The sequence below is a fragment of the Pleurodeles waltl genome, chromosome 4_1 (assembly GCF_031143425.1).
Source record: "Pleurodeles waltl isolate 20211129_DDA chromosome 4_1, aPleWal1.hap1.20221129, whole genome shotgun sequence".
Taxonomy (NCBI): Eukaryota; Metazoa; Chordata; class Amphibia; order Caudata; family Salamandridae; genus Pleurodeles; species Pleurodeles waltl.
Genome location: NC_090442.1, coordinates 168,019,077 through 168,031,801, shown reverse-complemented (window position 1 = coordinate 168,031,801; position 12,725 = coordinate 168,019,077). Strand labels below are relative to the sequence as shown.

Genomic DNA, 12,725 nt, shown 5'->3' with positions numbered 1-12,725 from the left:
CAACCATTGTGGCTCTGGGACCGGCCACCATTGGGAACTAATGGGAGTCCCCTTCCTAATTGCGAGTCGCAGTGCAATGCCAGATTGCTTTGTGACGGTAAACGCGGTCGCAAAGCAATCGCAGTTGGCACCCATTTCAAATGGGTGCTAACCCATTCGCCAAAGGGAAGGGGTCCCCATGGGACTCCTTCCACTTTGTGAATGGCATTAAAAAAAAAATTCCAGAGCAGGCAGTGGTCCAAACAAAAACATTTCAATTTTTAGTTTTGTAATCCATCTCGTTTTCCTTTAAGGAAAATGGGCTGCATTACAAAAAAAAAACTGCTTTATTTAAAAGCAGTCACAGACATGGTGGTCTGCTGTCTCCAGCAGGCCACCATCCCTGTGAGTGCTGCGAGTCTCACAGGGGGTGTCGCAAATTGCGACCCACCTCATTAATATTAATGAGGTGGGCCTTTGCGACCCCCTTGCGAGTCGCAGATGGTGTCAGGGACACCATCCTACATTCCAATTTGCGACTCGCAAATTGCGAGTCGCTCTGACTCGCAATTTGCAAGTCGCAAATTGGAATATACCTACATCTGGCCCAAAGTTCTTTAAATCCTGTGTTCACTCGGTGAATCATTATGCTTGTGCTGAGTGAAACAACCTCCATTTCTAATGTTTGTTGGTTGGGTGTATTCAGAGATTTACTGGTTTTCTGCTAAATGTCTGTATTGAGTGGGTGCGATCGGCTCCGTTTCAGATGTATGTCAAATTAAAGCATTGAAACATGTAAACTCATCATGTGAGGATGGAATGGTGTTGATGTGTGCTGAAATCCTTTATTATGGCCTGTTATTCTTTGGAGCTGTAAAGCTACAAATGTCTAATCTCTAAGAAATTTCAAGCATTAATAACCTTGAAATGTTATTATTTCAGGTGGTAACGGGGCTTCTTCGAAAAGCTGATCAGGTAAAGTTTGCACTTTTAGTCATCCATTATAAGTGGCCAAAACACAGCTGGTATTTCAGACCTCCTCTGTCTCTCTGTCCTTGGAATTGCCCAGAAATTCTGTAACTGCTGCAGGGCGAACTACTCCAGGTCACATGTTTTTGGGGGAAACATACAGGATTTCGATGTACACGTTTTACCTGGGATTTTCAGCAGGTGAAGTCTCTTGATATACACTTTGAGAGCCAGTACGTTCCTGTCCTTTGTGATCTTGAAAGCGTCGTTTGGCTGTAGCCCACGTAGACCAATATACGTGTCCCTGGAGGATTGCTCAAACTTAGATATAACATATTCTTTTAAAATGATTTGTGTATGTGAAATCAATTTGCATGTTGATACAATACCGGTTTAAGCACTCATCAAGCATTTTAATGAGTACTCATGAGTTCACATTAGGGTTTTTTATGATCGAAATTGCATTGCTGCAGCTTTGATTCCTCCTATGCTCTACCCTAACACCCTAATAGTCATTATCCTTTAAGACATTGCTCTTTTCAGATCATCAGCTATTTTTGTCTAAACGGTTAGAGTTTTTTTTTTTTGTGTAGAGGATTATCCAGTGATATACTGTCAGAACCCCTTTCAGAGGGCCACGGGGCAAGAAGGGTTTTCTGGGTGCAACCGTGGGGGAAGAGGCCTTTTTACTCATGATGTCCCAGTGGCTGACCTCCCATGGATTCTGAGCAACTGGACCAAGTACCCTCAGCTGCACTTGACTCTCTGTAGTAATGTGGTCAAGTAGACCAAGGCTCCCATTGTGGAAAGGTGTGGAAAGAAGGACGTGAACACAGACTAACAGCTCAAAATGTGCGCAGCAGCAGCAATAAGTCATTGTCCAGCCAAATACTCACTTTTATGAAAAAGAGAAAGAAGTATTATATTTCTACTGCTACCAACACAAAGGAAAAATGACATTCACAAACAACTGCATCAATTTCCCTGAGGTCGTGGCTCTAGAGTTTCCTCTGTGATTCCCTGTCCCACTTCCTCCTCTCTCTAGCGATAGTAGTTTCACTATTTGCAGCATCCAGGGTATGCCCCACTAGTAGTCCCTATCTCAAGATTCCACTCTGACTCTGTTCTAAAGTCAAAAGTGTTCCAGCGTGGACACTCTATTATAGCCAGCAAGTTCCCTGAGACGGCTTACTGGCCCAAATTCAGTCTTACCCGCTCCTGCAGGCTGGCAGTGTCCTGAGTTCCCGAGCTTGCGTCAGAGCAGCAGCGGCTGGTCTAGGTGAGTTCAATGCACGTGACCCAGGATGGCTGCACTCGCTGATCCCAATCTCCCTTTCAAACGGTCGCGCATCTCTGGTGATCAAGGGTTCCTTGCTGTTCCTCCTTGCAGGTAAGTCATTTTGGTCTCTCCCATGACAGAGCGGAAGAGGACGAGAAGTTCCTGGTGCTGATCCTTAGTGTGGGGGTAGATGCGTGGGGATTCCTACAGTGCCTCACTCCTCTGATGATGCCCTGGAACAGTATATACTTCTGGCTTGGTCAGATGACTCCCTCTGGCATATTGGTCACCTGGCCCATACTATACACGGGCATCAACCCGCTCAGCACAGCAGCTATCTGCATGGCATCCACACCTGGCATATAAGGTTGCCGATCCTCAGCTGCACACGGACTTCGTCCAACCTTACCGGTGTAGCACACATTTCCTCAAACCTTGCAAGCAGAATCTGCCCGACAGAATTCCCCACTGGACCTCGCTTCCCCCAAAGCTTTCCTCTTCCTCACAGGACACACTGGTCTTGCCAAGTAGGCACACAGTGGTCACCCAGGCTCCAGGGCAGGTGATCTTGGATACCCTGGGTGATGTCTACTTACCCAGCAGGGAGACTAGCAGACTTTAGCAGACAGGTTTGGTCATAGGCAGAAGTCTTGCAGAGCTTCCCCTCCTCACACAGCCCATCTAGCTGCTTGGCAGAAGTTTTGGGTTTTCAAACACATTTGGTGTCTATTTCCCAGGCACCAAATGTGATTTAGAGTCTGGATCTTTGAAGGTTATGTCAGGGGATGTGCCCCACTCCTCTGCTCCCTTCTTCCTCTTGAAAGCAGTCTTTCACCACAGGAGTGACTCCAAACCTGAAGGCCCCACAACACAGACCATGGAAGTAACTATAAAGTTTGCGCCTAGATATTAGCCACAGTAATACGTGTATTAGAAGATTCTCCCAGGACCCAAGCCCTTTTCTTCATGATTCTCTTATTAGCCCCATCTCCTTCCTGCGATGTGCCCAGAACCCTTCCTTGTGACTGAATCAGAGAGCATCTTTTGGAGTGTACGGGGAAGCCTGGCTCATCCTTCTCCAGTGTGTGTCCCACCCAGTTTACATGTATATAGCACGACACAAATCTGCCTTTGAGGATTCCTCTGCCTCTTCTCCATGTTTTTCTATGCAGACCCGGGTCTCGCAAAATGGAACCCAGGGTCCTAAAACGTATTGTACCATTGACAGGCACTCGTAGACCAACTACACACACTGCACAGCACTGTATACTTCATGTACAGTACACTACCAATGATATGCACCCATACATTCACCACATTCATGTACCATGTATACTCTGCTCAGCCCTAAATTAACCTGATCCCACCCTATGATAGCTTGGCACAGAGCAGTCAGGCTTAACTTAGAGGCAATGTGTACAGTAGTTGGGCAACACTTCAAACAGAAAAACAGTGAAAACGCTACACGTTAAGATTCCAAACCAAGTAAAAAGAAAAGTCTGATTTTAATAAATAAAACAAGACCAAAATGACAAATATCCAATCCGTAGAACTTGAGTTATGAATTTTTAAAGAATAAACTGTAAAATAGTGCTTAGTAACAAGAAGCACCAACCGTGGATATCTGGTCATGCAAGTCCAGGACAAAGTCAAAAGTTCAGGTCGGCCGTGATGGAGCAAGGGCTGTCTACAGGGGTTTAAATCCTGGTTGCGAAGTGTTGTGTCTGTTCCGAACCAAGCAGTAGGGGTTATGCGTCGACTTTCTCCACGCAGCAGCGGAGATGCGTTGGTTCAGAGATGCGACGGAGTTAGGATGTGAGTTCATACTGCGTCGACATCAAGGATCCAGGCGCCGGGGCTTGCGATACAAAGACTGGTGTTGAGGATGCATTGTGCAGTCAAGGCGATGTGTCAGTTCTGATGAGCGCAGAGTCTGCGATGAGGAGCTACGCCATTGTTGTTCAGGCAGCCATCAACAGACAAGCGAGGACCTTGTGCCAGGAAAAGCGTCACAGTGGCAGTTCGAAAGGCGATGCGTCTGTCCTGGTCTTTGCAACAGTGGAAATGTGTTGATTATGCTCCTGCAGCAGAGGATGTGTCAGTTCCACTGGAGCAAACACCTTAGGTTCACTTCCAAAGTTCCAGGACTGGGGTGGCACCACTTGGCAGGGCAGGCACACAGATGGCAGAGCCAAGGTGCAGGAGCAGGGTGGTTCAATGTCTTTTATGTCCCTGAGATGGCAAATGAGGAGGCCAGCCAGCTAACCCTTGAAGTCACTCTGGGTTCAAGTGATGCAGGTCCAGTCCTTCTCACCCAGGCAAGGGAACAGTAGGTGGTAGGGTAGCACAGCAATGCAGGAGTCAAGTACAGCAGCAGTCCTTAAGAAGCACAGCAGTCCTTCCTGGTAGAGTATTCACAGGTACAGAAGTGTACTAGGTTTGTGGTGTCAGAGGTCCAGTACTTATAACCAGTTGGGCCTTTAAAGTGGGGGAAGACTTCAGAGACAGGCCTTTGAAGTGCACCGAGGCCCTGCCCTTTTAGACCCACTACAGGGGGTTATGCAGCCCTTTGTGTGGGGACAGGATACAGACTATGCAGGTGTAAGTGAGGCTGTGCCCAGCTTCTTCTTCTCATCCCCCCAGGATGGCACATAATGTCACACCAAAGCTCCCATTGTGTGTCCTGCCTTTTAAATACATTACACTCTGCCCTCTGGGTTGTTGAGGGCCTACCTTAGGGGTGGTTTATATGTATAAAACATGAAGGTTTGGGCCTGGCCAAAGGTTATTTTGACAGATTGACATGGCAGTGTGAAATTCCACACATAGGCTCTGCAATGATATGGGTAAAGGCCTACTTAAATGGGTGGCACAATCAGTGCTGCACGCCCACAAGTAGCATTTAATTTACATGCTGTGTGCACATGTAGTTCACATTATTAGGGTCTTACAAGTAAATTAAATATGCCAGTCAGGGATAAGCCAATGCTACCATGGTTAGGGGAGAAAGCACAAGCACGTTAGTACTGGTTAGCAGTGTTAAAGTGCACAAAGTCCTAAAACCAGGAAAAATTAGGTCAGAAAAATGGAGGAAGTAGGCAAAAAGTTGGGGGGAAGACCACCATAAGTCTGTCAGGACTAACACCTACGACACAAAAATCAGCATTAGGGATCCAGACATCAGTACAGTTGGGCATTCAAGGTAGGTGTGCACGTCTATTACTATGTGGAGGAATTTTCTGTCCCAACATATACTATCAGTGCTTCTTTGAAGATTTCTGTGGCATTAAATTTTGTATGACAAACACATGGCTAAATATAAACTTGACAAAGCTGATGTACAGTTGGCAATTTTAGAGAATTGTTTATGGTTATAGCAATATCTGAGGAAGCTTCTTTCGATTAGGGGAATGTACTCCCTTTCTCTGTGGTGCACTCACTCTGTGTGGTATTAGCAGCACAACCGATTTGTGCAGTTAACCATGCATTCCTTTATCTTGCAGTTACCCTGTGGATTACTGACACTTTTCTGTACTCCTGGATAATTAAAGGCTTGTGTTGATTTTTATGTACAAGATGTTTTATTGAATTTATATTGTACTTTTATGGTTTGATAAGCCAAATAAATATATTCTTAATGATACTACTGCAATATCTTAGGATGAGGCGTTCCTATAGCTACTTCAGTGGTTATTAGAGTTGGCAGTCTTTAAAAGCCATCTCTAGTCAGCCATTTTTGGGCATCATCATCTTCTATGGTCTGCCTTGACAGCGCAGCTATCACTAGACAATTACGTGAGCATCACTAGATACTGACTTTGGCTCTAACCACATGATGGAAGCCCAGGGTGCATGTTTTCATTGGGCAGAAGTTGTGTGCTTGTACAAAACAAGCATTGTCAAAGCTAATAGTTCACGGCTATCCGAGAGCCACAGGCGTTGGCAATGTTCATGCATTTGTCCACGGCACTGGGGCTGGTTTTATTGACATACGGGTTCTCAGCAGAAGAATGGTCCCATACCTGGAGCTGGGCGTTATGTCACCACTGAGAGCTGGGGAGCTTTGTTTTGTGTATTAAAATTGAGCTCCCGTACCTCCTTCCTCAACTGGGTGAGTTATTAACAATTGGTTGCCATGGCCCATGTTTTAAATGCTGCATTTAAGTTATTACATTGTCAAATGCACAAAAGAAGTGAAATAAAAAGACAAAAACATTTACAATATCAAGAGCCAAGTAAAGAATGGATCAACAAGCCTCTCGTAAGCAGGCCCTTACCAACATCTAGTCTCAGTGCAGCTCAGAGCACCTCCAAGGATTAAGCTTCACACATTCCTGCATTTAAAGGACTAATCAGCAGAAGGAAAATTCTAGAATCAAATGTAAATATTCGTTATATTTAGACCTCTCAGCTCGTGCATGTCATGCACTTCAAACTGCAAGGCACAAACTGTAGATAACTTAAATGGACCAAAGGAATCCTTATGCATGTAAGATTTATTAACGTCACTGAAAGGCAAATTAGTAGAAACCACTGCTAAACTGATGGTCACAAAGTTTGCCACCTCTTTTACTCAACCTCACAAAATGTTTTACATGAGAAGAATATTGCCAATGCAGGTTGGAACAGTGACATTGTCTGTGTGCGGTAATATCATAGAAGGATTTGAGGGGAGGAGTGGTGTAACCTTTATCACATACTGGAGCCAAAGAAAATGTCTACAAAGGTAATTGTAAAGTAATCAGCCTTCAATGAAACTGACAAGAAGTACCAGATGAAGTAAAAGACACCGAAGGAAACATAAATAAGAGTGTTACTTGCAAGACATTAGATTCCTTTATGATTTAAGCAACCGAGGGTTAATGCCTTTTAAATACAATTAGGTGCAATCAAATTAAAATATGGTTAATGTCTTCCTTAGATTCACAAGGGTATTGTGTCATTACAAAAGGAACAGTTGCATCCGTTCAAAAAGCACAAAACTTGCAAGTTAAGAAAAAAAAGAAACTATACATGAAAACTGAGTCAAGTGGCATGTCTGGCCTGGGACAGCTGGGCCGTGTGAATTCAAGGGCCATTAGAAACATCTGCAGGTGAGCTCTTGACCTAATTTTATTTTATTCTAAGCAGTCAGCCAGCTGGGCCAGCTCATCTCCAGGCCTGCACCTCATGTGCACCTTGAATTGGCCTGTGTTTACTTGCCTGGCCGAAGAGGGCTCACCTCATATTTCCAGCAATGCAGCCTCTTATGCTGGAGCAATGGTTTTGAAACAACATAAGGCACAGTAATCACCTCCATACACTGTAGTAATGAAACGTCCCACATTAACCCTTTTGTAAAACACGCATACATATATCCTGCGGAAAAAGCAATGTGGATAATAAGCCTTTCTGCAGCCAAATTAAGTAGTTATTTCTTTCACCTCCTAAAGCGATTAAATGTGTCTTATTTCAATGGACCCGTGTAGTGTGGTATAAGGCACTTATAAAAGTTTGTGAGTCACGATCCTCATTCAGACTACAAACCGACAGTGAGAAGCAGCTACTGAAGATGGGGTAATAATTACCTCACAGGCATCATTTACAATTATGGCAAATGAAGGGGGACACTTGAACAATCCCTGTATGATTTCAAGGCCCACATGAAAGAAACAAATACACATAACCCTTATATTTTGTTCATTAGGAAATGTAGGCACACCCAGTGTAGTTACCTTAAGCTTTACCAGCAGAAATAATTCTCTGCGAATTAAAGTTCCATGGCATGTGTGGCTGTAGATACACCTTCTGCATATTCCTGCTACCTAGTGTTGGGTTCGGAGTGTTGCAAGTTGTTTCTCTTTGAAGAAGCATTTTCATGGGATCGGGTGACTCCTCCTTTTCGGTGATACTGCGCATGGGCATCAGCTCCTTTGTTAGATTGTTTTCTCTCTTCGCTTCATTTTTCCCCTCGCTCTGGGTTTGAAACCTTTCCTTTCCGTCTTTTGTGCCATCTATAGTATTGTTCTCGATCATGATTTTTCTTACATTCTTGTGCTCGACTCACTCTCTCGTTCCGAGAACTGACCGCACAACCTCATGGGTGCCCTCGTCCATTCTGGCCTACTTCAGTATGTGGCACCGACCAGAATGCTGTGCTGATGGAACTGACGCCGTTTTGCTTCTGTCCTTGATGCCACACAAAAATTCTGGCACACTGACCAGCATCTGTGCCTCTACCTGCCACCCTTAAGAAGCCACCTGTGACTCCTGCAGATCCTTCAGATCTGAAAATGTCCTTCAGACCGAAGAGCTTTTCGACTTGAGTTGCCGCTTAGACTCCCGAAGACACTCGGACATTTTCAGGGAGGAGCACACCAAGGAGGAGCCGGAACAGGAGGAGGCCTTCTCCATCCAGGTCTCCAACTCCGATGCCCAGTTGGATTTCGAAAGCCACGAGGTGACTTTTGTACAACTCGTGAGTACAGTGGCCCCTCTTGCCCCTCTTAGATTGCCAGAAGGCCCCTTACCGAAGTCACCGGATTGCCACTGCCACCAGGCCACGGCCAGTTCTGTAAAACAGACTTGGATACCCCACCCTTCGACTCTGCACCAAAAATGGCCAAGACATCATCTTTGGCATCGACCTCAACATCTTCGGTTCAAAATATTGTTGCTCTTTCAATCCGAACTTCAGCACCTACCACTTTGGCACTGAGCCAAACAAGCTCCACCTCCACTTGGGCAAAAGAACACCGACCAAAAACCTCTATGTCAGAAACCAGGGATTCAAAGTCTTTGGAGCCTAAAGACTCTAGTCAATCTTCGGCCACACCATCTCCCATTGAACCCATTTTGGAGACCATGGACGCTCATCAGCGCCGCCTCCACATCCAGGAGGGTAATTACTCACCCCCTCCGTCCCCCCCCCCCCCCCTCCCATTGTCGTCTTCAAGAGGAAGCTATCATTTCAGGAGGCTCTGGTTACTTTACCACCTCCAAAGAAGAATAAGGACAAGGCTACCGTCACTCTTCGCAAGTCTATTCCTTTCTCCTTCCCCTCAAACACCTTCACCACCACCTCCTGCTTCTCCTCCACTCTCCTCATCATTCACCTGCCTCTCCTACTGCAGGAGATCTAGATCTAACACCACAGGGTTTCTCTTTATTTACTGGGGAGATTTGGATAGGATACAGTGGGGCCCAGCTCCATGAGGCACATATGACCCTGATCCTGTGATTTCCACAGACCTGGATTTATGCCCCACACGACCCTCACTGCCAGAGGATGCCCTATCCTACCAGCAGGTAATAGCTCAAGCAGCCACTTTCCACAGTGTTGAGCTACACAGGGACCCCATTGAGCAAAAATTTATTTTTGATACACTAACGTCCACACATAGGGATATCAGTTCCTCCCACTGCTCTCTGGCATGCTTCGTTATGCAGACAACATTTTTAAGGAACCACTCCTCTCTAGGGTTATCATCCCTAGAGTAGACAAAAATACAAAGCTGCACCATCTGATCCACCTTACATAAGATCACAGGTCCCGCCAGATTCCATTGTGGCTACCACTACATGCTATCGGGCCAATAGTCAGGTCACAGGGGACTCTCCTCCCCCAGACAAGGAGAGCAAAAAGATTGACGCCTCAGGTAAAAGAGTGGCTGTGCAAGCAGCCAATCATTGGCGCATTACCAATTCACAGGCTTTACTTGTGAGATATGATCGGGCTCACTGGGATGAGATGGAGGAGCTCCTCCAATATCTTCCAGATGAGCACCAAAAATAGGGACAACAGATCGTCACAGAGGGCAGACAATCAGTAGTAACTCCATCAGATGTGCTCTAGATGCCGCAGACACAGCTGCAGGCGGTATCAGTACCAGCATCCTAGTAAGGAGACATGCCTGGCTTCGATGCTCAGGTTTTAAACCAGAGGTACAATAAGACGTACTCAATATGCCCTTCAACAAGGAGCATCTTTTCGGCCCTCAAGTGGACTCCACCCGTGAGAAGCTGTAAAAAGACACAGACACCGCAAAAGCCATGGCTGCTTTACAGTCCCACTCCCAAAGAGGTACTTTTCTTCACCCCCACATTCAGAAGTGGTTACAGCCTTCCAGTTGATACTCACAAGGCTTCTACAGAGGAGCCTATAGAGGTAATAGCACTCGAGGTAGAGGCAAGTGCGCCACCACCCGCACCTTTTACATCAATATCTAAACAAGGACTACCTACGTCCTCCCACTCCACACCTGTTGGGGGACAACTTCAAAATTTCCGTACACAATGGGTCAACATCACTTCAAACCAATGGGTTCTTTTCATGATCCAACATGGTTACTGTCTGGAGCTCATTACCACCACTTCAAGCATCCCCCCTCGCTCTCACAAACTCTCTCAAGAACACCTTCTTCTTCTCAGACAAGAGGTACAATCCCTTCCTCTCAAAGGGGGCCATTTAGCCAGTTCCGCCACAACACCAAGGAACAGGAGTATACCCCTTATGCTTCCTCATTCCCAAAAAAGACGACTCTCAGGCCCAATCCTTAGGCCCAAACCTAAGACACTTAAGCTACTAATTTCTATCAGAACACTTTCACATGGTTATTCTTCAAGACGTTATCTCCCTCTTACAACAGGGCGACTTTATGACGGCCCTAGATCTAAAGGACGCCTACTTCCATATTCCCCATCCACTCTGCACACCGCAAATATACCAGATTCGTAATTGCTAGCAAGCATTACCAATTCAAAGTCCTTCCTTTCGGAGTCACCACAGCTTCTAGGGTCTTCACAAAGTGCTTAGCAGTGGTGGCAGCACATCTCAGAAGACAAAATGTACACATATTCCCCTACCTAGACGACTGGCTCATCAAAGCCAGCACATTATCACAATGCCAACATCACTCTCAGATGATAGTGGACCTTCTGCACACGTTCGGTTTCACACCCAACGTTCTCAGATCCCACCTTCAACCTCTTCAGATACAGCCCTATCTAGGAGCTATTCTCAGTGCATACCCCAATCCAGCTCGGGTCACAACTTTCATTCTCTCCTACATCAGTTTTAAGAGAATTCATTGTAAACTGTCAGGACTCTGATGCGCCTGCTAGGGATGATGGCCTCCTGCATTGCCATCATTCCCCACGCCAGACTCCACATGCTTCCTCTACAGCAGTGTCCTCCTCATCAGTGGACTCAATCACAGGGCCACTGGGAAGATCTAGTGTTGTTAGACCGCCATACTCACTTCTCTCTGTAATGGTGAAACACCACCAAACTGTTGAAAGGGTGGCCTTCTGTAGACCCCGTACCTTAAATCATTCTAACAACAGACATGTCACACACAGACTGGGGCGCTCGCCTTTGAGAACTCTCAGTACAGGACCATTGGGATCCCCATCATCAATTCCCTACACATTAACTTTCTCAAGCTTCAGGCAGTATTTCTAGACCTGGGAGAATTTCTTCATCACTTCTCTCACAAAGTTGTCTTAGTCCTCACGGACAACATGACAGCAATGTACTACCTTCAGAAACAAGAGGGGACACAGTCACTCTAATTGTCACAACTCTCACAGACAATATGGAAATGGTCTGTCCACCATCACATTCACCTGATGACAGAGTATCTCCTAGGAACAGACAACGACTTTGCATACCTGCTCAGCATGATGCAGCAACAAGCTCAGGAATGGGAACTCCACCCTTAAGTCCTTCAGCAATACTTCCGTAAGTGGAGAACACCTCAAATAGATCTTCTCGCCACAGCAGAAAACACAAAATGCCAAGACTTGGCCTCTAAGAGACCAGCAAGATAAACTGCTTGGGTCAAAATTATGTGACAAAGCCATGTCGCGTTAGATGTAACAGAAGGTCTTCAAATCTTTGGGAGCAGAGTTATAGACTCTCAAAAAGAACAGTTGTGCAGTTGAATGTGCCATGTTAATTTGCAAAGGAGACATTATCTCCATGAGATATACAAATTATTATTTAAAAGGAAGCCTACTGTCATTAATAGTGGCTGTTTATATGGATACACCAGTAGGTATTACCAGATGACAGTTTCTGTGTCTCTGGAATATTCTTCTTTTTAAATAATTAGGAACATTTTACCAAAGGGCCCCAAAAGGCATTGATTTACTCTTTAGTCTCAGGCTTTTCAATGACTTCTGAGGAGCCTAAGCATAACGATCAGTGGTCCCTGCGCTGGCCTTTGCTCCTACAGTGCATGGGCTTTTTTCCTACAGCACCATGTACAGAACAAACATTGTGCTCCCTATCTATTGAAGACCAGCCCTCTAATGCCTACACTTTCCAAGCCTCTTTTCCCTCATTAGTCAAATACCACTGCAATACCTGAAGGCAGCAGTTGATTGAGCTTATGGGCTCAAGCTGTATAACTGTCAGGCCTGGCAGATGCGATTGTCATAACTTGGACCCTTTTTGTACCTCTGACTGTAACAAGTACTCACTCTGTCCCAGGTGAATATAGGGGGCATGAGCTGT

General features: G+C 45.6%; 1 protein-coding gene across 1 annotated transcript in view; it reads left to right on the top strand.

The window, feature by feature from the left end:
• The window catches only part of AGK (acylglycerol kinase), a 188,742-nt gene that overhangs the window by 66,893 nt on the left and 109,124 nt on the right, over positions 1–12,725 (top strand). The window contains exon 6 of the mRNA XM_069227974.1: positions 922–954. Within this exon, the coding sequence (XP_069084075.1) occupies positions 922–954 (33 nt within the window). The remainder of the gene's footprint in view (positions 1–921; positions 955–12,725) is intronic.